General features: G+C 39.0%; 1 protein-coding gene across 1 annotated transcript in view; it reads left to right on the forward strand.

Annotated features, from left to right (window-relative positions):
- ANO4 (anoctamin 4) overlaps positions 1-26,730 on the forward strand; it is a 422,302-nt gene that overhangs the window by 188,640 nt on the left and 206,932 nt on the right. Inside the window, exons 2-3 of the mRNA XM_082634623.1 lie at positions 4,652-4,843; positions 23,923-24,027. Of these exons, the coding sequence (XP_082490749.1) occupies positions 4,789-4,843; positions 23,923-24,027 (160 nt within the window). The 5' untranslated portion in view covers positions 4,652-4,788. The remainder of the gene's footprint in view (positions 1-4,651; positions 4,844-23,922; positions 24,028-26,730) is intronic.

Consider the following 26,730-nt stretch of genomic DNA (forward strand, 5'->3'; position numbering starts at 1 on the left):
ATACAAAATTAATGCACAGAAATCTCTTGCATTCCTATACACTAACAACAAAAGGTCAGAAAGAGAAATTAAAGAAACAATCCCATTCACCATTGGAATAAAAAGAAAAAAATACCTAGGAATAAACCTACCTAAGGAGTTAAAGCCCTGTACTCAGAAAACTTCAAGTCACTGATGAAAGAAATCAAAGATGACACAAACAGATGGAGAGATATACCATGTTCTTGGATTGGAAGAATCAATATTGTGAAAATTACTGTACTACCCAAAGCAATCTGCAGTTTTAGTGCAATATCTATCCAGTTACCAATGATGTTTTTTACAGAAGTAGAACAAAAAATCTTAAAATTTGTATGGAGACACAAAAGGCCCTGAATAGCCAAAACAATCTTGAGGGAAAAAGCGGAGCTGGAGGAATCAGACTCCCTGACATCAGACTATACTACAAAGCTACAGTAATCAAGACAATGTGGTACTGGCACAGAAACAGAACTATAGATCAGTAGAACAGGATAGAAAGCCCAGAGATAAACCCACACACCTATGGTCAGCTAATCTATGACAAAGGAGGCAAGGATATACAATGGAGAAAAGATAGTCTCTTCAATAAGTGGTGCTTGGAAAACCGGACAGTTACACGTAAAAGAATGAAATTAGAACACTCCCTAACACGATACACAAAAATAAAGTCAAAATGGATTAAAGACCTAAATGTAAGACTGGACGCTGTAAAACTCTTAGAGGAAAACATAGGAAGAACACTCTTTGACATAAATCACAGCAAGATCTTTTTTGACCCACCTCCTAGAGTAATGGAAATAAAAACAAACAAACAGGACCTAATGAAACTTAAAAGCTTTTGTGCAGCAAAGGAAGCTATAAACAAGGCGAAAAGACAACCCTCAGAATGGGAGAAAATGTTTGCAAATGAATCAATGGACAAAGGGTTAATCTCCCAAATATATAAACAGCTCATGAAGCTCAATATTAAAAAAAAAAACACAACCTAATCAAAAAATGGGCAGAGACCAAAATAGACATTTCTCCAAAGAAGACATACAGATGGCCAAGAGGCACATGAAAAGCTGCTCAACATCACTAATTATTAGAGAAATGCAAATGAAAACTACAATGAGGTATCACCTCACACGAGTTAGAATGGGCATCATCAGAAAATCTACAAACAAATGCTGGAGAGGGTGTGGAGAAAAGGGAACCCTCTTGCCTTGCTGGTGGGAATGTAAATTGATACAGCCACTATGGAGAACAGTATGGACGTTCCTTAAAAAACTAAAAATAGAATTATCATATGACCCAGCAATCCCACTACTGGGCACATACCCAGAGAAAACCATAATTCAAAAAGGCACATGCACCCCAATGTTCATTGCAGCACTATTTACAATAGCCAGGTCATGGAAACAACCTAAATGCCCACTGACCGATGAATGGATAAAGAAGAGGTGGTACATATATACAATGGAATATTACTCAGCCATAAAAAAGAATGAAATTGGGTCATTTATAGAGATGTGGTTGGACATAGAGAGTGTCATACAGAGTGAAGTAAGTCAGAAGGAGAAAACATATATCGTATATTAATGTATATATGTGGAATCTAGAAAAATGGTACAGATGAACTAGTTTGCAAGGCAGAAATAGAGACACAGATGTAGAGAACAAATGTATGGACACCAAGCGGGGGAAAGTTGGGGGTGGTGGTGGGATGAATTGCGAGATTGGCATGGACATATATACACTAATACGTATAAAATAAATAACTAATAAGAACCTGCTGTATAAAAATAATTTAAAAAATTAAAAAATTAAAAAATTAAAAAAGAGAGAGAGAGCCGTCTATTTCATATATACAGACTGAGACTGCATGTACTATCTGATGTTGACCTCAAGTGTCCCTCCAAGCCCCTTCATCTGTCACCTGAAAATCTGTGTGCATTCTTCTGAAGCCTTTTTTTTTTTTGGCTGCACCTCGAAGCTTGCAGGATATTAGGTCACTGACCAGGGATTGAACCTGGGCCACTGCAGTGAAAGCGGTGAATCCTAACCACTGGACCACTAGGGAATTCCCATCTTCTGAAGTCTTGATGCATCTATAGACATTTGTTTTGCACCTTTCTGGAAATGTGGAGCATAGAATGGTAGTAACGAGCACGGCAGAGTGGAAGAATGCCGGGCTGATGCTGTAGTGCTAGTCCTGCCCCTAGAGAGAAACCTATGAGTAAGGCTCATACTTGCTCAGGCAGCTGAGCATCAGAGCAGGGCAAACAGTGTGAGGGGAAGGCTGCCAGGCTGTCTCCCAAGGGGCCACCTAGCATGGCAGGTCTTACCAGGGTGAATCTCCCAAGAACAAGTCTCAGGCTCACAGCTTGTGGGCTTAGAAACTGGATCGTGGGGGCAGAGTATACTAAGTAATTTTTGAGGAGGTGGATGTGTGGAAACCCAGGGTGCCAGTTTGTTAATCCACACCGAGAACCCTCTCTGCCGGAGAGGTGGGAATACTCCTGTGATTTCTCTCTCCCTGCCCTGGAAGCCACATCCTAATCCAAAGGTTGTCTGGTGAGCGTTGTCAGAGTGAGGGCAGTTAAGTGGATAAAGGAGGGAAAAATTGTGTGTCAGTGCCGTCTGGCTATGCATTTGGAAACGTTGAACTTTGCGGCTGTTGCCTGGGTGGGCACTGCCCGGGTTTGTCTCCCTTACATGTTTTGTTTATTGTTGTTTGTATTGTTATTGTCTTTTCCTTGGCTGACCAAACCTCATTCTGATTTGAATCATCCTTTCTTAAAATTCCTTAGAACTTACGAATTGGCCCAGGTCACATCCTGCCCCACCCCAACCTTGGGAAAATTTAAAGTAACTCTTCATCCCTCTGACATGACCTGTGATTGCTGATTTATAATTTACCTCTGAGCAGGTTTTTAATTTCCTTCATTTCTGGGTGTGTAGTAGACTTCTCACTGAGGCCTTCCAGTACTGATAACATGTAAATCGATTGTTTTACCCTGCCACTGCTCAGTTTCCTCATCTGTGTAAGGTACCAGATTAGCTAACCGCTAAGGTAACTTCCAATGCTAAATTTCTACCTTCAAGTTTCAAGAGATTTTCCCGTTTTGTTTTTTTTTTACTGAAGTATAGTTGATTTACAATATTAGTTTCAGGTGTATAGCACAAGTGATTCAGTGTTTTTAGCTTATACTCTATCAAAAGATATTACAAGATAATGGCTATAATTCCCTGTGCTCTACAATACATTCTTGTTCTTATCTATTTTACACATAGTAGTTTGTATCTCTTAATCCCATACCCCTAACATTCCCCTCCCCACTTCCTTCTCCCAACTGGTAACCCCTCTAAAAAATAATACAAAGGAACGTATAGAGCAAAACAGAAACAGACTCATAGAGATTTTCCTTTTAATGAAAAACTTTTGTGGTTTGGTGAAGCTTAGCTTTCCTTCATCAGATGGCATGATTCCTTAACAAATCCCCCTGGCTGGTTGGCATCAAATAAGGCTGACACCTTTCCTTGGCTTTTTCTTAAAGAACAAATCTGGATTCAGTCCACCATGAGTTTGAATTGTAGCTCCGTACTCACAGTGCTTCTTTGGAAAAATCATATAACCTTTCATATTTTACTTGAGGCTTCTAAAATGATTTTCTAATTCTCTTTTCCATCAGTAATTTATTAACTGGAATTCTTCTGTAGTGAAGAACTTTGTCTTATCAACTATTTGGCTTAAGTATGGTTAGTAAAGGAAAGGCAGGATAAATGCTTTCTTCTTTCCTTTTATTTATCATTTTCTTAATAATGAATTGGTATTTTATCAACCTCCAGTGGTGATATGAGTGTTTTTATCTTTTGAGCTCAGAATTGTAAAATATAGTTTGTATGTATCAGCAGATGTAATCCGTATCTATATAATCGATATAAGTTAATACAATCAATATTGTTTCTGATGAAATTGACATGAAGTCTGGGATTTGCTTTAAACTACTCTGGCACCTAAAAAGCAAACCGACAGCAAAGGGAGTGGAATAGGTGAATATTGCAAAGTTTTTTTTTCAGCTTTTTGGGAAGATCTTTATTTAGTGACGCTGGGTGGTAGGTACATCGAGTCCATTGTACTATTCTTTTCACTTTTAGTATGGTTGAAATTTTCCCAGATAAAATAGCTCTAAAAACATACATAATTTTAAGGTTATCAGAGGTGTAAATCTGAGTTCAGTCTTTAACTCTGGCCTATACATGAATACTGTGGAAAAAGATTCTTCGATGTTTATTGAAATGCCAGATATCACAGCAGTTTCTAATCCTCATGCCACTGACAACAGCATGCCAATTATGTGCATATTTTCCAGGACTTTGGAAGAATTTTAGTATTTAACTTTATTGGATCTGTTTATAAAACTCTTGTCACAGTAACTGAGGCTGTCCACTTTTGAATGAAACAATGTTCAGGAAATAATGTAATGTGAAAATCAATTGGTATCACAGTTCTTATATTACTAGCATCCCTTAAGAATTTGAAACAAAGTTACTTAATGCTTTCTGGATTTTATGCCAGAAAATAATTTGGCGTTTTAGCCATTCTGCACTGACTTCTTCAATATAATGGTGCTATTTCTTATTCCAGGTTTAAGTTTATCTATTCATGGGGCTGAAAAGTGTTTGCAAATCCACCAACGGCGAAGTGTGGCGAGCCACCCAGGGTCACGTCGCCTGCCCGTGGTCAGGCATTCCTCACTCCCACCAGGCAGAAGGTCAATAAAAATGGAGGCAAGGTCTTCTGGAATCACTAACGGGAAAACCAAAGTCTTCCACCCAGGTAATGCATGGGGAAGGGTCAACAGGGACCTGTGTTAGCAGCAGGCTGACACAGCCTGCATTATGTTTTTATTGTCTAACTCTTCCACGCTTCCAGTTAAGCTTTTTTTTTTAAACATCTTTATTGGAGTATAATTGCTTTACAATGTTGTGTTAGTTTCTGCTTTATAACAAAGTGAATCAGTTGTACATATACATATGTTCCCATATCTCTTCCCTCTTGCGTCTCCCTCCCTCCCACCCTCCCTATCCCACCCCTCTAGGTGGTCACAAACCACCGAGCTGATCTCCCTGTGCTATGCGGCTGCTTCCCACTACCAAACATAAAACAGAAAGCTTGCTTTTTAAAAAGAGTCTTGTTTTTTTTTTCTCTCTCTCTCTCTTCACTTCAGTCAGTGGTAAATGTCACCAAGACCAATAGGAGGAAAGAGAGCTTGATGTGTCAGAAAAGGTTAAGGCAACATTCCACTTACAGTGGGAGAATCTAAATGAAAAATTTCAGTGAATAAACTTGCTCAGTTCAAAAAAGCTTATTGTATAATAAAATAATACAGAGATTTGGCCAGTTTCTTGAAAATTTGCTCTAAGACAGCTTGGGGAAAAAGTCAAGCTGAAAATGTCTGCTTTGAAGCCTCAGTTATGTGGCTTGACTTGCCTGTATTTCCTCCTCAGGTGAAGGGAGGAGACTAAAGTCATATGAAGTTTCAAGGCTCTGAGAAGCATCTGTGATCTCTTAAAAATGTTAAAATGAGTGTATATCAAAGTTGGTAATTACAACCAAAAGTATTTGGGTGAGAGGCTCATTTAAGTATTCATTCGTTCATTCATTCAACAAAGATATTGAGTGCATACTATTTGCCAGGCATTGTTTTGAGTGCTGAGGAAAAACAAGTGAACACTGTCTTTCTTACTCACAGGAACATCAAATTGTGAGGAAATTCTGAAGTCACTTAGTATAAGTCTCACCCAATCTTGATTTCTCTGTGTAATGTCCTTACAGGTGGCCACCCAACCTCAACTAAAGTCAAGTTTCCTTCTCTAGCCATGTCATCTTCTTTTTTTTTTTTTGCGGTACGCGGGCCTCCCACCGCTGTGGCCTCTCCTGCTGCGGAGCACAGGCTCCGGACGTGCAGGACCAGTGGCCACGGTTCACGGGCCCAGCCGCTCCGTGGCACCTGGGATCCTCCCAGACCGGGGCACGAACCCATGTCCCCTGCATCGGCAGGCGGACTCCCAACCACTGCGCCACCAGGGAAGCCCCATGTCATCTTCTTTCTCTCAGCTGATAACCTTGTTTCCTAACCTCATGGAGAAACCCACAAGCCACTGGGCCTGAATGACTGCAGTTCCCTTACCCTGCATCTCCACGTATATCTCTGTTTACTCCCATCTTTCACCCTTTTCCTGTGGTTTTCAAAGGATGAGGGTCTTCCCACTGTCCTTGACCAAGCTTTCACCTATATCCTTCACCAGTGGCCTTGGCCACCCTTTTCCTCTCTTGGACCTTGCCCTTTCCCCTCATCCTGTGAAGAAGGCTAAAGCTTCTCTCGTTCTCATCATCTTCATTGGACACTGCATCCTTTTCTCTTCTCCGCCACTTCTCGCCTCCCTTTGGAGCCAGACTTCTGCAAGAGTAATCTGCCTGGCTGGGCTCTACTCTCTGCCTTTCCAGCCACTCTTCAACCCAACACCGTCGGATTTCTGCCTCCTCCTCTCCATCATGGCAGTTCTTGAGGCCCGTAGTGACCCCCTTTTGCCATAATGTGGTGAGTAACAGACTCTTCTGATGCACCCGACCAGAATGGACCACGACTTCTTCCCAAAGCACTTCTCTGACTTCCATGATGGCCTTCTTTCTTGGTTCTCATCTCACGTCTCTCACAGGTAACTCTTGACAGTTTCCCAACCTCCAGCATCTCTCTCATCCCCTTGCCTCCTGTCATAGTGTATCCTTTACACCAAAGGCAGGATGATTCATTTCCACCCCTGCTCATGCCATTTATCTTGCTTGTCCTACTCATTCTAGGGCAAAGGCCAAACCTCTTAGCATGTTAAAAACAAATGCCCATCATGATCTAGCCCCTAGTGCTTCTCATCCTTTTTTTGCCCCCTTCTGCCTTAAACTTTATACTCTAATGTATCAGCTGGGGTTCAACCAGAAAAGCAGGGCCAGTAGATTTATACTAGAGATTTATTAAAAACAATTGACGTACATGATTTTGAGGGCTGTCTAGGCCGGTCTGAAATCCATAGGGCAAGGCTGTTAGGAAGGGCAGGCTGGTACTCTTGGGCACAGTGGAGGTCACTGTCTACAGGTGGAATTTCTTCTTCAGGACAACCTTAGCTCTGGTTTTAAGACCTTTTGGCTGATTGAATCAGAACCCCAACCCTCTTGCTTAGGATAATCTCCCTTATTTAAAGTAACCGATTATGGACTTGTAAAACGCTTTCACAGCAGCATCTGGATTAGTGTGCACCGAGTAACTGGGGACTCTAGTCCAGCCAAGTTGGCACATCAACTAGACCATGACGTCTGATCAGACTGACTTGCTTTCAGCTCTCCAGACACGTGATGCTATATCATATCTCTCAACCTTTGCTCAGGCTGCTCGCTCTAGGATACCCTGGTTTTGCTCCATAATTTTTAAATATTTTGAAATCGTCTGTCTCTCCACCATAAGGTCTTTAAAGGCATGGATTCTGGGATATTTATCTTGTACCTCCATTAAACAATTTGTAGGGTAGGACTGAACTGACCCTTCATTAGCTGTTTTTCAGACTATTATTATAGAGTTCCTTAAACTTTTTTCTAGGTTTATTAGGGTATAATTGACAAATTACAATCGCATTCTAATTGCTCTACCTGCCTTTCAGCAAATATTTATTGAGGGCCAATTTGGTTGCCAAGCATTCTTCAAGTACTTGGAATACATCAGTGAATGAAACAAAGATCCCTGCCCCTGGAGAGTTAACATATTATATGGGGGAGATAGGTAATATATAAACATAATAAATAGTGTTTAGGAAGAAGATAAATATTATGGATAAAAGAAAAAGTAGGGGAAATCAGGTGGTAGGGTTGCATGTTGCAATTTTAAATAAGGTGGTCAGTATGTAGGCCACATTGTGGAGAAGATGTGTGATCAAGGGCTAGAAGGAGCTGAGAGGGCCGCTGAGATGGGCAAGTTCACCCCAGCAGAGGGATAGCCAGTTGACAGGCCCTACACTAGGAATGAGTCTGGCAGTTTGAGGAAAAGCATGGAGGCCCCTGAGCTTGGAGTGAGAAGGAAACATCAGCTCAGTGAGGTCAGAGGGACCAGATGGGGCAGGGCCTTGCAGGCCATGTAAGGACTTTGAGCCCTATATGAAATGGGAGCTTTTAAGGGGTTTTGAGCAGAAGAATCCCATGATCTGACTTATTTTTTAACAGGATCACTTTAGCTATTATTTGAGGATAGACTATAGGGGTAGAGGGTGAAAGGAGGAAGGTCAGATAGGAGGCCACCGTAATAATCAAGTCGAGACATGATGGTAGCTCTTACTAAGGGTAGAAAAAGGCACATGAAAAGTGTTAAACATCACTAATTATTAGAGAAATGCAAGTCAAAACTACAATGAGGTGTCACCTCACACCAGTCAGAATGGCCTTCATCAAAAACTCTACGAACAATAAATGCTGGAGAGGGTGTGGAGAAAAGGGAACCCTCTTGCACTGTTGGTGGGAAAGTAAATTGATACAGCCACTATGGAAAACAGTATGAAGTTTCCTTAAAAAACTAAAAATAGAACTACCATATACCTAGTAATTCTACTACTGGGCATGTACCCAGAGAAAACCATAATTCAAAAAGGCACATGCACGCAAGCACTATTTACAGTAGCCAGGACATGGAAGCAACCTAAACGTCCATCCACAGATGAATGGATAAAGAAGATGTGGTACATATATATATAATGGAATATTACTTAGCCATAAAAAGGAACAAAACAGGGTCATTTGTAGAGATGTGGATGGACCTAGAGACTATCATACAGAGTGAAGTAAGTCAGAAAGAGGAAAAAAAACATTGTATATTAACACATATATGTGGAATCTAAAAAAATGGTATAGATGATCTTATCTGCAAAGCAGAAATAGAGACACAGACATAGAGAACAAACATATGGATACCAAAGGGGGAGTGGGATGAACTGGGAGATGGGGATTGACATATATACAATATTGATATTATGTATAAAATAGATAACTAAGGAGAACCTACTGTAAAGCACAGGGGACTCCACTCAGTGCTCTGTGGTGACCTAAATGGGAAGGAACTCCAAAAAAGAGGGGATATATGTATACATATAACTGATTCACTTTGCTGCACAGTAAAAACTAACACAACATTGTAAAGCAACTATACTCCAATAAAAATTTAAAAATAAAATAAAGTTGGGCCACAGAGTTTCAATGGATTAGATGTGGGATAAGAGAGAGGAAAACTAAGTACGGCTGTATGGTTTTTGACTTGAGTAAATGGGTTTGGTGTCAACTGAGATGGAGAAGGCTGAAGGCAAAACGGACTTAGTGGGTTTGAGGGCAGAAGTGGGGTCAGGATCGGAAGTCTGGGGGCAACTGGAGAGATCATGTGGGTGGTGGGATAAACATATTTGGAGTTTGAGAGATTGGTCTGGGAAGGAGATATAAAATCGACTGTTGTTGACAAGTAAATCATCTTTAAAGCCATGAAAGGGAAAGAGATGACCAGATGGAGAAGGGGGAGAGGATTAAGGGCTACAATCTGGCACACCCCAATAGTAAAGGTCAGAACATGAACCACCAGCAAAGAAGGCCGAGAAGGAATGGCCAGCAAGGCTGGAGAGAAACCAGAAATTACATGTCTTGGAAGTTCAGTAAAGAAAGTTTATCACAAAGAGAGGAGTGATTATCTAGGTTAAATGCTGCTGAAAGTCAAGTAAGATGAGAAATAAGAATTGGCCGTTGATTTTAGTAAAGTGGAGATTTTGAGAAGAACAGCTTTGGTGAAGTGGTGGGGATGAAACTCTGATTAAAGTGTGTCTCACACAGAATGGAAGCATATGAATTGGATACTGAGAATACAGACAACTTTTTTTTTTTTTTTTTTTTTGCGGTATGTGGGCCTCTCACTGCCGTGGCCTCTCCCGTTGCGGAGCACAAGCTCCGGACGCGCAGGCTCAACGGCCATGGCTCACGGGCCCAGCCGCTCCGCGGCATGTGGGATCTTCCCAGATCGGGGCACGAACCCGTGTCCCCTGCATCGGCAGGCAGACTCTCAACCACTGCGCCACCAGGGAAGCCCCCGCAGACAACTTTTTAAAAGTAGTTTTGCTGTGAAGGGTAGCGAAGAAATAGAGCAGCCGCTCTGGGAGAAGCGAGGTCAAGAGAGTTTCTTTGCAAAATAGCAAATCTCCAGCAGATAACTGGCGCTGGGGAGGGGGAAGAATTCACGATGTGAGGATTGGTGAGAGAAATGAGAGCCGTGTGCACGATAGAATCGTGAACAGTTTATCTGTGATAACAGATGGGAAGGGAGAGTGTGTAGACGTTGGCAATGTGAGGAGGGTCTGAGAAGTTCTTTTGCCACTGTTTCAGTTTTATCTGTAACGTGGTAAGGAAGGTCATAACTGAGAACGAGAGGGAGTAAGATTGATTGAGAGGATGGTAGTATGGTGTCAACGGTGGAATATGGTTGCCGGCCCACATTAAATGCCTATTGGAGGTTCATGGTCATGAAATTAAACTAGGACTAGTTACCATGGTTGTGTGTTTCTCTTTAACCTTGTGTAGCTACGTGAATGAAAACAAAGAATATATCAATATAGAGAGTTATATTTAGTCAGGGTTTTGAATTTGCCAAGGAATTAGGAAAAGAGAGAGAGGGAATCAAGGGTGCACTAGAGAGAATGATGATTAACAGTCGATCATGTGTTTTAAGGGGAGTGAAGACATCGGAGCGGGCAGTGAGTTTCAGTGGAAAGTTGATAGGATCACTTGGTTGGAGGTCCAAGAGGCGATTAAAGGGTACTGAGGCTAGGACAGGGGAAGAAGAGCTGAAAAGATAAGAGGTGGTAGTGAAAGAGTAGAATGCAGGGCACTGATACTAAGAAGGGCGTTGCTGTTATTGGTAATGATGGGGTTGAGGCTAGGGTATGAAGTTAGTGTAATATGATGGAGGGCAAGATCAGTGGAGGAAAGTATTCTCAGAATGAGAGGCCAGGGTTTGGGAAGGATCATCTACGTAGATACTGAAATTGAATTGAATAGTTTTGGGAGAGTGACAATAAGCCAGGAGGTAGCCTCATCAGGAAATGAGGGAGCATGATCTGGAAGGCAGCAGGTGGGTGCAGTGATGACGGAGAGAAGGTGATATAATAAAACAACCTGAGGTTCAAGGTTGGGAGAGTTTAGGGAAGGGGGAAGAACAGTGGTCTGAAGGTGGCATGAGGACTCAAGGAAGACACGCCCCCTCCTCCTCCAGGTCCTTTGGTGTGGGACAAAAATAGTAGCATAGGAACGAGCCAGGGGGAAGCTGTGACCTCTGGGAAGAGCCAGGCTTTCATGAAAGCAAGGAGATGAAGGGACCAATCTGAGAAAAGGCTGATGGGAAGAGAATTCTGGAAGGCCCAGTGAGCCCAGTGTTTGAAACCTCTACCGTTTCACCTCTGCCTATTTTTCCTGGCATCTTTTATACTGTGTAACCTGCCTTGTTCTACTTTATCCACAGCTCTGCACTGTTTCTCAAGTAGGCTTTTACGCTTCCATTTCTCTGCTATTATTCAAGTTCCTCGCTCTTTTTGGAATGCCCCGACCTCAATGCATCTCTCTCAAGCCCTTCTCATTCCTCAAAGTGTATCCCAAGTCCCCCCTCCTCCCAAAAGCCTTTCTGATCCAACTGGTCAGAACTTGGAAGCCTTATCAAAGGCTGATTATTTGCTGTTTGTCAAAATCTATTGCACTCACTGGGTATAGGTTTGCATTCTGAAGTTATGCAGGGTAAATCTATTCTTCTTTCAGTGCTGATCTTTTAGTTATTCAAAAACTCACCTTGAGCTATTTGCCAACTGAAACATTTTCTAGTTCCTTCTATGCTTCCTTCAACAGCATGGTTTTCACCTTCTTTACCATTCTACCCACTTCACTCTTAGAAAAAGTCTTATTTCATTACTGCATCTTTGGAAATACAGTGCCCAGAATTGTACAGAATATTCTGTTTGTGTTTGACCCAGGCAGAGAAGAGTCAGTCTTTGACATCCTCTACTGATATTAATGTAATAAACATTTGAAGAAATGTTAAGATATTTCCTAATGGCGTGATGTCAGCATATCCTGTCACTGCCCTTACCTTAAAACACACATCACTACATTTATCTATCATAATTTTATCATCGATTCTTGAACCCTGCTTGCATTGGCTATTGGTTGAAAATATAAATAAAACCAATTCTTTAGCACATAATTATCGTTAAGAAAAATCATATTAAACAAATTATGATTAGAAACCTGGTTTTGAAATATATGTATTTAAAACTCACGTTATTAAGATAGATGTGACTTCAATCCCATCCTTTTATTTTTAGTGTACTTTTACTAATGCATCATAGTTCTCTGTTGGGAGATGATAGAAGAGCTCTCAAACCGAGTTTCTTATTTGCAGTGCATCATAGATCTTAGAAGCAGCATGTGCATTTTAGTCATAGTGAGGCCTATTAAATCATCCATCTACTTTTTACAAAGTTAATAATCTCGATTCTCAAAGCACTTTCTAAAAGCCCACTCAGACTGGTTGATAAGTACGAAAAGAAAGAACAAGAAAATCTTGTAGATCTTCTGTGCCATCAACCCTGAACAATTTCAGTTCATTTATTCCCCTTTGAGTTTACAAACATTTCTGAGTGCCTACTATGTCCTAACAAATACTTATTTGGAGGGTACTTCATTGGGGCTGGAATGGTGTAGAACTCTATTGGAGCTCACAGTCATGTCCAGAAAGACCATCAGGGCTCTTTGGTTATAAATAACTGAAACCAATTATTTAATCCAAGCAAAGAAGGAATGTAAATTTGAAGGATATGGATGGAAAGGCTGGAGAACTGGCCTTGGAAAAGGAACAGACACCAAGAAAAGGACTATTTGACTTTCTGGAATAAATGATCCCTTACCATTTTTCTTTGTTTTTGCATCATTTGGCTCAGTTTTTGAAGACCTGGAAGAGATTCTATCAGCCATGTGCCTTTCCCTTGGTTGGGCAGAGAGTGATGAGAGATAAAAGGATAGGACAGAGGAGGCCTCCCTCTTCAGCTTTTATAATAGGAGGATAGGACCCCTTGATTTCTCCTCCCACCCAGGCTGCACACAGTAAGGGAAAGACATTTCCCCAAAAGGAAATAGAGGTGATGTTAGAAAAGGGAAATGTATGTGGAAGAATATCCACTACAGGGACCTGTACTTAACCCGCTATAATAGAATTCATTGTATTAAGGGCTAGAATAGAGATATAAATAAAATTATGGAAACATTATTACTAGGGAAAAGATATAAGAAGGATTCTACAGATTGGACTTTGAAGGTCAGCTAAGAAATCAACAGGAAGATGGAGGGATGGCCATTCAGATATAGGAAAGAGCGTAATAATAGTGCATTATAGTGGCGATCAGTACAAGCTTTGTTGTTAGATGCTTTAAACCCACATATGTTCCCTGATAGCTATGCAGACTTGGGCAAATGACTTAATTTCTCTGAATCTTTTTCCTCATCAGCAAAATGGGAATATTAGTACCTATCTCACAGTGTTAGGATTGCCAGATGAAACACAGGACTCACAGTTAAATTTCAGATAAACAACAAATACCTTTTGGTGTAAGAATGTCCCATGAATTGCATGAGGCAGACTTATGATAAAATATTATTAGTTTATTTGAAATTCAAATTACCTGGGTACCCTATATTTTTATGTGTTATATCTGGCAACCCTATGTGGCATTGTTATGCCAGATAAATTCATTCATGTAAAATGCTCTATATGATCCTTGCACAGTAAGGTGACAGGATCAAAGGATCATTTTTGTTGTCACCATCATCATAGACAAAATTCACAAGCCTGAAAGTACTTATGACCCAGAATCATTTCTCACTCGGTCCTTGAAGCATAGAGCAGTTTCCCAGTTAACTTGAGCCAGGTTAACAATTAAGACGGTTTCCCTTTATGCTGCACTGACGCAGGAGCTGTTCACCTTCATCTTGTATTTGTATGGTTTCTCTTTCCTTCTGATTGTTTCAGACGTTTCTCTTGTGTATTGATTTCATTTTGACCTTATCTTTTAGCCGCTCATAATTAATGAATATTATTCCACTTTATAGGCCAATAATAAAAGTATTAAATGGCACCAGGCTTGGAACTGTCTTTTAAGGGTCAAGAACAGAGTCAACTGAAGCACTGATTGCGAATTTTTGAATTTGAAAGTGTAAAGCTTAGTGAGTATGGGTCACATTATCCCAGTTTAATGACTGTGCCACACAAAATAGAATTAGAAACTTTGTGAAATCTAAAATATTTCTTCTATTGCTTTTCCTTCATATGATAGGCCCATCGTACAGTCCTAGAGAAATGCCATTAGTCACAGAATTTGTCCTTTATTCTCTTCTAGAGTTGGTAAAGTGATGTTTTGCTGATATATTTCATTAGTTTCCCAAGTAATTTCTAACACAATTCCTTTTATCTCCCTTTAAAAGCCTAAGCAGCCCTTTCCCCTTTTATGCATGATTATTTTTCCCTTATATAGGTATGTATTTAAATGCTGGGACAAGTTGATTTCACAGGAGAGAAACTCTAGGATTTTGTTGTTTCCAGTCAGCTAGAACAACATGTATACATGTCGTCTGTATACTATCGTCTTATGCTATCTGTATACAGAAGGTACTAAATGTTTGACAATAATAAAATTACAGCCCCCCTTAAGTACTCTACCATATTCCCAACCTCAAAAACTGTTAAGCTATTTGCATTCATTATTTTATTTAATTCCATAATATCCTCATGCTGTCAGCCTTATTTTATGGTTGGGGAAACTAAGGCACAGAGAAGGTTTAAGTAACTTGCCCCAAAACACACAACCATTAAGTGGCGGAGGCAGGATTCCAACTCCGGTGGTTTGATTCTCTCATTACCTTCTTCAAACAACTTGGTAGCAATATTTCTGGCAAGTTTGTATACCAAAGCTTTGGAAAATTTAAAGCCCTATAATAGTTCAACCCGTAGCATAAGAAGACTGTATTGAGGAAGGGACCAGTTAGATTCCACTGAAAACACATAGTCACTTTAACCAGTTATTTCTTTCTATATCAGTGATGTTCCACTTTGTAGCATCATTGTTGTTCTACTCTACATTAGACCTTTTTTTTTTCATCTTCCCTTTTTCAAATTCCAGTATTATGTCAAGGCCTGGTCTCAAATTAGGGAAACAGAATTAACTCAGCAAGTACCTTTCACATTCTGTTTAACGCAAGTACCAGAGGCTGTGGGGAAAAGGAGAGAAAAGGAGCAATTACGCAGAGATTTGAAAAAGAAAGACAGTGAAGAAAGACTTGTGTGTTGGCTGACTTGTTTCTAGTTCTGCCAAGATGAGAGTCAAGATTCAACTCATTCTTTAGGGAAAAAAAGTAAACGTATGGCTAATCTTGACCACAATAATAATCATGATAACCACCACCTTACATTAGATGATGCTCCATTGTCTCCAACGGGCTTCCACAAATATTTCTCCTGCATCTCACTGAGTTCTCACAGTGGTCCGTGAGGCAGAATTAGCCCTGCTTTACTGTGCCTCAGGAAATGAAATTGCTTGACGAAAAGTACAAAATTAGTCATTGATGGACCCTAGCTAAAACCCATGTCTTTAGTTTCTTACGAGTGTTTTTTCCCCCTGAGCCAATTTTTTTTCCTTGAGGGTGAAAATAGTTGAGTGTGAAATTTAGTGTTTTCTCATCACCTTATCCAGAAACAGACATTTTACTGAGAATTGTGCCTGAAACTTCTTTATTGAACCTGAGGAATCTGGCTACTCTTCTTGAATGAATCTGAAGCTTGGATGAAAATATGTATTTATTTTTCTATTTGTGAAACGGATTTTTGGTGTGGCTGGAAGATAAGATCTTCCACATGGCTTTGAGAATATGTGGGAGAAAAAGTATAAGAGCTACTTTGGACCTCTGTTTTATTTCTCATTGCCTTGAAGGTGAATGTGGTATCCTTCTAAACTATGGTTTAGAAATAACACTAATCATCCTTCATTTGAATCTCTTCCTCTTTAAGTGTTTTTTTTTTTGTAAAATGTGTGATGTGAGTTTAGTAAATAGAGGGGTGCTTAGGAAAAGAAGCTATTTTGAGCCTTGAAATGTGGGCATTGGGATCTGTGCTCCTTGCTATCATTTGCTGAGTAACAAAATTGAGTTTTCTAAAAATACATACCAAATTCTTCCCTTAGAAATTTTCACTTTTTCCCCTTTGCTGAGGGATATATGCACATATTTTGACCTATGTAGTGCATTTAGAGAGAATTTTCTGAAGAATCTTTTCACAACCATTTGAATATACAAAGTGAATAAAGAAAAGGTATCCACAAAGACAACTATTTCTGGAAAGAGTATTGTGTTTTAATGGAATTTAAAACTGCATCTTCTACCCAAGTCTATTTAAAATAACTTTATATTTAAGAAGCTTGGAGAGATTTAAATAACTACTAACTCAAGATCATATGACTCTAACTAGTGGCCTGAGCCCTAACCCTAAACTAAGTTCTTTTTTTTTTTTTGCTGTACGCGGGCCTCTCACTGCTGTGGCCTCTCCCGTTGCGGAGCACAGGCTCCGGACACACAGGCTCCGCGGCCATGGCTCGCGGGCCCAGCCGCTCCGCGGCATGTGGGATCTTCCGGGATCGGGGGCACGAACCCGTGTCCCCTGCATCGGCAGGCGGACTCTCAACCACTGCGCCACCAGGGAAGCCCTAAACTAAGTTCTTAATCGTGGTAGATAGACGGTTAATAGTAAGCTTCTGCTCTACTTACTTAATTCCCTGAGTTAGAGATAAGAGGCCGATGCACAAGATGGACAGAGCCCTGGCTCTCAAGAGGCTTGCTGTCTTGCAAGGCCATTCTCTTCCATACATTCATCTCAGGCCCTTCTGAAGATTTACTGTGCAAGTTAAAAGAGTAAACAACATTATAGTGATGCTGAAAGTATCATGGTTTCTACTCCGTAACCCCTCCTAATCCTGAGTTTCTCTCTTCCCTTCCTCGGCAAGAGTCACTGTTGTCATAGCAACAGACCTCAGCATCTAAAAGATTGGAAGACCCCCATGGAGCCCTGCCTACACTCCCACACAAATCCTTCCTGCCATTTAAAGCTTTGCAGCTCTGGTTTCCAGGCCCTCTTTGGAACTCTTAATGCAGACATTCTGTATAATTTAGATCACTATCTTGCCAATCCTGGGAAACATAGAAGTAATTTTGTTGAAGGTCAGCCATTACTGGCTGAAGCAGTGGGATTATTATTTCCATTTTAGACCTGAGAAATATCCACCCGCTGTTAGCTAAATGTGGTTCTCCAGTAAGGACCCAGTCCAGAATTGAGTCCTTAGAACTACTCAGTGTTAATCATTTGAAGAAGTATCTTTAGCTTTTATAGTGAGGAGTGTGGGTGAATCAATCTGTGTATTCCTGATAATACAAAGCCGAGACTTCTTCTGTAAAAGAATGACCTTGCAATATCACTAGATTTATAGTTAAGCAACACTAATATGAAAGAGTGGGATTTGTGTGTCTTTTTACAATAGCACATATGAAGCATCTTCTGTTGTGAAGGTTTTTTAGCTTATGGTACACTAAATAGAATTTGGTAAGCACTATAAATGAAGTTAAGAAACACAGATGGAAAGTTTTTCCAGAACCAGTGAAATATCCCACAAGTAAATCTAGGGTTTCCAATGTCAGACCCTCCACAAGAATTGGGTTCATTTCCCCGCTTCCTTCCTAGAAGACTTATTGTGGACACTGGCTGATATAGGGAAAGTCTGAAAAGAAGACAGACTATACCTCCCTCCCTTCTTAATATCATTCTCCATCTTAACACTGTCATAGGAACACTGAATTCATTCATGGGGAATTGAAAACACACTCCCACTTTCAAAAATGGTGTCTTTGCAGCCTCTTAAGTCCAAAAATATTACATGTGAGGGTTCATTTTAGATATTTATATCAAGTGTTGAAATATCACTGCTCTCTATTCTGTAGAAAATGCTGCTTTTGAGGATTTGTATTAAATATACCTCTCTGGACAGGAACTACCAATTTTATTTGCAGAATATAAATTGAATGTAGACAGAAGCTTAGATAGAGCATCATTTATTATGAGGTAGTCATGGAAAATACCATTTGTCCCCTTAAGCTTACTTTACAGGGTCCTCCATCTTTTGTCTTTCATGGGGAAGTTAAGATTTGATTTGCCACACTTTACTTGTTTCAGTGCGGAGTAACTATTCCAAATCCAAATTACAGGATTTTTTTTTTTACTAAATTGTTTTTATTTAGTATAGGTCCTAAACCTGGAATTGGCCCTCATTTTGCAGAGAAGGACTATATCATTTAAAATTTTTAGGGGATCATGATGGCTTAACACTATGAACCAAATTATTTATATATGTGTAAATAATTGATAATTTTTAAAAGAGCTCAAAAAATTGTCTCTTCATTTTATAAATGAGAAAAATGAGGTTCATTATTTAATGGCTTAGGAACACATAAAAATGGAATTTAAATCCAGGTCAGTGTAGTGTCAAGATATGCTTTTTATATCATTTTGTGTTAATTTGCAAATATAAGATCATCTGTATTTGATTGAACAAAAACATTGAATTTTAAGTAATTTATTTAAAGCCACTATACTAAGGCAATATAATAGAAAAATTCTATTGATAATAATTATTTGATGGGTGAGTGGGGGGCAAGGAGGAGTGGCAGTAATAGTAAGTTATATTGTCTTGTATCATAGCAGAAAACTATGTAAAATATATTTGATCCTTAAACAATGGGGGGAGGCGGTTAATCTGCATATAATATATAGTTGGCTCTCCCAGTCAGTGGTTCCTTCCCATCAGCGGATTCAACCACATGCACTCTTTTTCCCGTTGCGGAGCACAGGCTCCGGACGCACAGGCTCAGCGGCCATGGCTCACGGGCCCAGCCGCTCCGCGGCACATGGGATCCTCCCAGACCGGGGCACGAACCCGTATCCCCTGCATCGGCAGGCGGACTCTCAACCACTGCGCCACCAGGGAGGCCCCACATGCACTCTTAAGTACTGTAGTATTTACTCTTGAAAAATAGTCCTGTATAAGTGGACCTATGCAGTTCAAACCCGAGCTGTTCAAGGGTCAACTGTATAAAATTGATCAAGAAACAATGGGATACACATATAGAGAGATCTAAAGGAAGTAAAAACAGAAACTCTTAAAAGTGGTTGGACTGAGGAAATAGGATTGGGGTTGGAGAAGAGTCGTCCACTGCTGATTTTCATTACAAGCTCTTTGGTACTTGAAGGTTTTCTTTATTGTTTGACAAATTTTAAGAAGAAGGGAAGGGAAGAGCAAATGTATGATTTAGAATATGTCTTTCATAGTCATCTATAGCAGCGGTCCCCAACCTTTTTGGCACCAGGGACCAGTTTCGTGGAAGACAACTTTTCCTCGGACCGGGGTTGGGTGGTTGGTTCAGGGAGTAATGCGAGCAGTGGGGGAGTGGCAGATGAAGCTTCTCTCGCTCCCCCGCCACTCACCTCCGAGGTACCCGTCCTCGGCCCAGGGGTTGGGGACCCCTGGTCTATAGATAACCTATCAAGATGTGTTAAAGTTGTGGACTAGAAAGGAAAACTGGGACATTTTCTTAGTCTGTATCTACTGCTGTTGCTAGTAATGTGAAATTGCTGTAAAAGAGCTTTAACTGAGAAACTAATATGTTCAAGGCCTTGTCCTAGGTTCTGTAGGAGACAAAAAGGTGGACGCAGTTTGGTGCCAGGCCTGCATCAAGTTACAATCTAGTCGAAGGTGCTAGAGATGAGGAAGAAATCTAGACAGGGAGGACTAGGAACTCACATTTGTCTGTGTCTACACGGTGCTAGGTAACTTTGATGGAAATCATGTACTGTAAAAAAGATAAAATATAGATAGTTATATGAGTTCAGTGGGTGAAAAAGGGTATTTACTTGTTAGAATCAAGAAATGCTTGAAGCACAGAGCATTTAGGAGGGGCCTTAAAAGTAGAAAGGGATTTCTGTAGACAGAGATGGTTGGGATGGGAGAGGAATCGACGTATTTGGTAACTAAGAAGTTCATATTTGAAGCTTTCTTTTGGTCCCTTTTGTATATAAGCATTTAGCTAAAATTCATGTACGCTAGGTACAAATCTAAAGTGAATTTTTAAGATGTTTGCTCAGCTGAAGACGTTTTATTGAATGCACGTGCTGTTATCAAGGTTACTTTTTATCGAAACTACTTTCAGTTTTACTCATACTACAAATCACAATTAAGATTTGAATTTAATGACTCCTATCAATCAAGTGTGAGAAAAGCTAAAGGTAAATTTGGAGATCACATGAATTTTGTTCCTATTTTTCATTTTTAAAAATTGTTCAGTAGGTTCTCCACATCTTTAGGAAATCTTTTTAGCTTCCCTCTATAATGTAACTTATTTGTTTCCTTTTCTTCGGATTGCACTTAGTTCCATGTCAATTACTGAGGCCCTTCAGTTTGAAACCATGACATCTTCACCCTCTTGACTAGTTTTTTCAGAGCTTTGTGTTTTGACTCAAAGTCAGAGACATCCATGACCATAGGAAGAAGTCCAATTCTCAACTTTTAGAAATCACACCAACACTACAGGATTAACAATGATTAATTAAATATCAAAAGTCCAAAGTAGACACACAACTTCTTGTATATTGAAGTTATTCAGTCTCTTTCACTTGGGCAGTACGTGCTAAAGGTGAAAATTGTCACCTTTCATTTTCATTTGAAAATATCCTCGTCCAGTGATCACTCTCCATTTAGGAAAGTGTACAGAAGTCCTTGTTTTACAGCATCCCCTACTTCATCATCTTACACTTTAGTGAATGACTTACTGCCAGAAATTCCAGACCATTATATTTTATGAAAGTGTATTTTCATAAAATACACTTTTTTGTACTTTATGAAATACGTCTTGTATTTCATAAAATAAATAAATTTTGTATTTCTTCTAGAGCAGAGGAAGAAAAATGCCTTATATTTTAAGGATTCTAAATGCAATCTTAATGTTAAATATGAATAGAATGTTGCATCTTGCAATTTAGAGCTATTTGACTTATATAGGTTAAGAATTGTATTAATTTGGAAAAACTTTTATTATACTTTTATTAAATTAGTTCCTTAATGGTTTAACATCTTAGTCTTTAAGTCTTGAATCCTTAATTTTAAAAACTTAATATCCTCTACTGCCACAATCTGAATTTTTAAATAACTTTAAAATATTTTGTGTATTATGACAAACATAGAAAAAAATAAAGAATAAAACAAAATATACCCATTTCACAGCTGAGAGAACTTCTGTACCTAATGCAGTATTTTCTTCCTTTTCTAGTCATATAAATGGTGTGGTTTTTAGTATACTTGAGATATATCTATATATTTATCTGTATCCTTATATCCACTTTCTTCACTTTTTTCTTCCCCACGTCTTTAATATTTTTTAAAGACAGACTTTGATGACCTGAATGCCTCTTTATATTGCTTCTTTTGTGACTTCTTATGCTCTTACCTGTCCTCTAACAAAAAATTTATTAAAATTATGGAATTTTAGTTATGAAAAATTACAGTTATTTCATAGTCATAACTACTTCCACGTGAATTTATGAACTCCTGTGACAAACAGCAAGTAAATAAATTGGACTTCTATTTATTAGGCTATTTTAGAAGTCATTTGCTTTTTAGGTTATGTAATGACTTTTGTCCTGGTCCGAAGTCGTGGACTATTGTTAAGTCCAGTGAAAATTGGTAAATTTTCTTATTTCTAACAGCCTGTGTTTTTGACTGCTTGGGTATGTGTGATTTTAAAGACCAGTTAAGGGCATGGGTTGGTATTACATCTTTACAACTTAGTAGCTTTTGGGGGCAAATTACTACTTCTTACTGCACCTCCTTTTCAAGGTTAGAGTAAAAACTAAGTGAGATAATAAAGTACATAGCACGCAGCCTGGCTGAAAAGTGGTATTGAATTTTTTTTTTCCCCCTGTCGATATTGTGAGGTCTTTGGGTCTTTGGTTATTGAGCACAACAAAGGTGACTAGCCTTAGTAGAGGTTGAAAAGCATCAAAACTTTTCCCTACCCATTCAAGGTAGCTGGCCATGGTGGAGAAAAAAACAGATAGCCCATTTAAATTCTGGGCCAGCAGGAAGACATCTTTGTTCCGTTCCATTGAGAAGCTTAGTCTCACTGATAACTTCAGACCTTGCAATGAGCCAACTGAATGCATGCATTTAAAAATTCACTTCTGTGTCTGCAGTGCTTAACTGTCACTTTAAATGCATGCTGGTCCCAAATAATTGACTTATGGATTCCTTCTCATTATTCAATGGCTGGATAGTTTCTGTAGAAATGCCAGTGTTGCTATAATAAATTATTATGGATGATAATAGTAATGGCTTCCATTTACTGAGTGCTATGACAGCTAAGAGCTTTTCATGCATTCTCTCATTTAGTCCTCATGGCTACTCTGTGTGACTGTTACTATCACCCATTTCATGGATGAGGAAACTAAGATCTAGAGAGATTTGGTGTTCCCTAGTAAGAATTTTAATGCTGGTTTGTCTGCCTCCAGAATCTGAGCTTATAGCTTTACTTGTTACTCTCCTGCCTTTGTTTCATAAGTACTGCATATCCTCATAAATCTGTTCCATCTACATTAGTTGAGGGCCTACTCTGTGCTAGACACTGTTCTAAGTGATGGGTTATAGCATGCAGACAAAAGTTCCTGCCCTCCTAAAGCTCACCTTCTATTATAGTTACTTGTGTCCATCCCCCTTCCAGAATGAGTGTTTTTGTAAGATAGTGACTGTGTCTTATTCTTCTTGAGTTTTAGGGATGTAACTGAAATTTTATTCAAGGCTAAGAATAATTCCTGGGCTTATAAAAGAATTATTTCTACAAAAATTTTGGAAGCTAGAGTGTGCCCCATTTTATTTATCAGGCTCTCTGTTTATTTTAGCACTGACGTTTAGCCCTTCCAGACTCATCAGATTGGAGATGTTCTTACTGATTATTTTAAGAAGCATTCAGAGATTTATTATTATTAATGATAAAGCTACTTTTTGATATCTTGGTTTCTTTAACTTCCTTAAATATTGTATAGGTGTGTGGAGCAGCATAAAAAAACCCTCTTTCTTTAGAACACACCAGAAATACATTGGGCAAACCTAGTACAAGGGCCTTAACTACTTCATAGAATAAATTAAAGTATTCTGGTATAATTGAAAAGTAAATGATATAACAGGGGAAGTCCAACTGTGAGAGAAAAAATTGATACCGTTTTTCTGTGATATCAGGAATATTAAATTCTTTCCTTTAAATAAATTATTACCATTTTAAGGAAGATGGTTTCATAAAGTATTAGTGGTGAATGTCCCTTTTTAGCCATGTAGAAGCTGAGAATAATTTTAAATGTCCTTGGGTGGAGGCTAGCATATTATATTCTTCACCTAGGAAATCATCCATAAATACTATGAAGTATGTGGTATTTTAATAAAGTAATTGCCTTATTTTTGCCTTGGAAATACAATTAAACCTTTGTGGTCCCAAAAGGGGCAAATGGCTGGTAATGTTCCTCATTTTTTAAAAGTCATTTGTCCACGTGGGAGGATCATTGGCAAACCAGCTGGCTGTTCTTTTTAGATTTTGACATTGCTTCTCCTTGGGACCCTGATGCTGGGCTATCTGATAACCAGTGCAAATTCCATGAATATCTTTCCTTTCTCTAGAAGGAGGTGTGGATTTGCAAAGCTACCAGCTGGATATGCAAATACTACCTGACGGGCCAAAGAGTGATGTGGACTTTTCAGAGATTCTTAATGCAATACAAGAAAGTAAGTTTCACTCCAATTTTAAACTCACGTGAAAGGAGAAACTGTTATAACACTTGGGAGGGGTAATTAAACTAGAAACCTTAGATGCCAAGCTTTAAAATAAAATGATGTCTTAAAAGAGATGCTATGTAAAATAATTTTGATACCAGAAGAGATGGTTAGTGAAATGCTGGTTTAATTTTTGAAACTGAACCACATAGTTTTGGGGTCTTCGATGAAGCCTAGTGGGAAAACTGTAGAGGGATTATAAATTCTGTATATTTAGTATGCTATAATATTTAGTAAGTAATTGGGTATTATATTTTTTTAGATTCCTTGATTAATCATAATCAAAGAAAAATCTTTAAGAAAACAGAATACTATTCCTTCACTCAGATATCAGTAGTAAGAAGTAAATGTTGACGCAGTAAGCTGAAATGAGGAGAATTTTATTCTCCAAAATGGGTATTGGAGTCATTGATGCTGGGCTGTGACCGAGAAGTAAATTCCTCTTTTCTAAGCATTTTGATTAATCAAGGTTTACTTTTCTCCCACTATTTTATTGTTATACAGTTTTCACTAAGAACTTTATCATAATCAATACATTTGCTCAAGTTAGAGATTTAGCATTGAGGATAGGGCTGCAGTATCACATACTAAGTCATCAGCATTCGTGTTTTGCTGTCAGAGCTCTAATTCTAGATAATGTTAGTCTTTTAATATCAAATAGTATTATGTAATATTGGATTTGAAGACTGTAGACTGGAAGAGCATTGTATAAAGAACTACTGCAATCTTTTGCTACTTTTAGTTTTTTGACATTGCATTTCTATACAATGAAATACATATTTCTAAATTATATTTATATTTCTATATTTTCTGTGAACATTTTAAAGCATTTTAGTACTATTTATCCCCTTTTGTCATTGCACTACCCTCCTGACCTTATGGGGTAATTAGTATGTCCACTTTACAGGTAGGACAGCTCAGGGTGGGAGAAGTTAAGTGCCGACGTAATAAGATAAATAATGGAGACCAGAGTGGAATGGAGAGTCTCCTACCCTTCATTTAATTCCTTCATGAATGTACTTGGTGTAGGGTTTAAACACTGAGGTGAAGGATCCTGGAATTGATGAAGATGAGGCTACTTCTGAGAGAAATATTTTTAATGAAGACTATAAGAGGACCAACTATTTGTTCTGGGTGGGCAATCCCTTCATACTAGGTTACTGAATAAAAGTGAAAAAATGTCCCCGGGAGAATAAAAATCAAATTAATAGACATTAGAAAGAAATTAACTTTTCATGGAAAGTTATAAAATTGTGTAATTACTTCCTTTGATTTGAAAGATGATAGATTATATTTTGCTGAAAGGATTTTTTTAAATAAATAATAAAAGCTGGCTTCTATGCAGATATAGGAGATGAACTTCAATTTTTTTAGGGCTGAATGAACTTATATCAGGACGGGAATAAAGACTCAGACCTACTAGAGAATGGACCTGGGGACACGGGGAGGGGAAGGGTAAGCTGGGACAAAGTGAGAGAGTGGCATGGACATATATACACTACCAAATGTAAAACTGATAGCTAGTGGGAAGCAGCCGCATACCACAGGGAGATCAGCTTGGTGCTCTGTGACCACCTAGAGGGGTGGGATAGGGAGTGTGGGAGGGAGGGAGATGCAAGAGGGAAGAGATATGGTGATATATGTATACATATAGCTGATTCACTTTGTTATACAGCAGAAAGTAACACACCATTGTAAAGCAATTATACTCCAATAAAGATGTTTAAAAAAAACTTACTTATCAAAAAGCTAGTATTATTGTAAAAAAAAATGAACTAAATGTTCATAAGACTATTTTTATCATAATTTTTGTGAGCACACCTTAGTAAAAACACATTTGTTTATGATGTTAACTGTGTTTTAGTTTAGAATGGTGATCTCTTTATGAATAAGTAGAAGAGTACAAGTTTGTGAGAACTTGATATTTAAATTTAAAAACAAGAAAAAGGAAATATTCATTTTAAAAAGCAAATCAAGTTTTTATAGGTTTAAGAATTTTCCAATGTTTGAGAATTAATCTGTTTATTTTCTTGTTTAAAAAACAAGTTTTATGCTAAGTAGGTTTGGGAAGCTGTCCACACAGTCTGGGGCAACTCTGGTAAGAAAGATTTAGGCCGTTTATCTACCTTCAGAGTCTAACTAGAGATTCCAAATATGATTCAGATGTTTAACCAGTTCATTGAAATTTCTAAGTATAAAAACACATGGTTTGGTTCTTCAAGGGACTGTGCCTTAGATTGTTTATAGAAAGCTTTGAAAGACCAAAATATAAAAAATGTAACAAATATAGGATTTGAACATCAGTAAAACTCCTTGTCTGTTACAAATGTTTTTATTGGGGTTAGCAGGATGATGGAAATATTTCACTGTTTCTTAGAATTTGTGGACATATATGTATGACCTTCAAGATTGGGCTAGAGGGCCTCCCTGGTGGCGCAGTGGTTGGGAGTCCGCCTGCCGATGCAGGGGATACGGGTTCGTGCCCCGGTCTGGGAGGATCCCATGTGCCGCGGAGCGGCTGGGCCCGTGAGCCATGGCCGCTGAGCCTGTGCGTCCGGAGCCTGTGCTCTGCAACGGGGGAGGCCACAGCAGTGAGAGGCCCGCGTACAGCAAAAAAAAAAAAAAAAAAAAAGATTGGGCTAGAAGACTCTGTGT

Source organism: Mesoplodon mirus, assembly GCF_964341445.2.
Source record: "Mesoplodon mirus genome assembly, chromosome: 11".
Classification (NCBI taxonomy): domain Eukaryota; kingdom Metazoa; phylum Chordata; class Mammalia; order Artiodactyla; family Ziphiidae; genus Mesoplodon; species Mesoplodon mirus.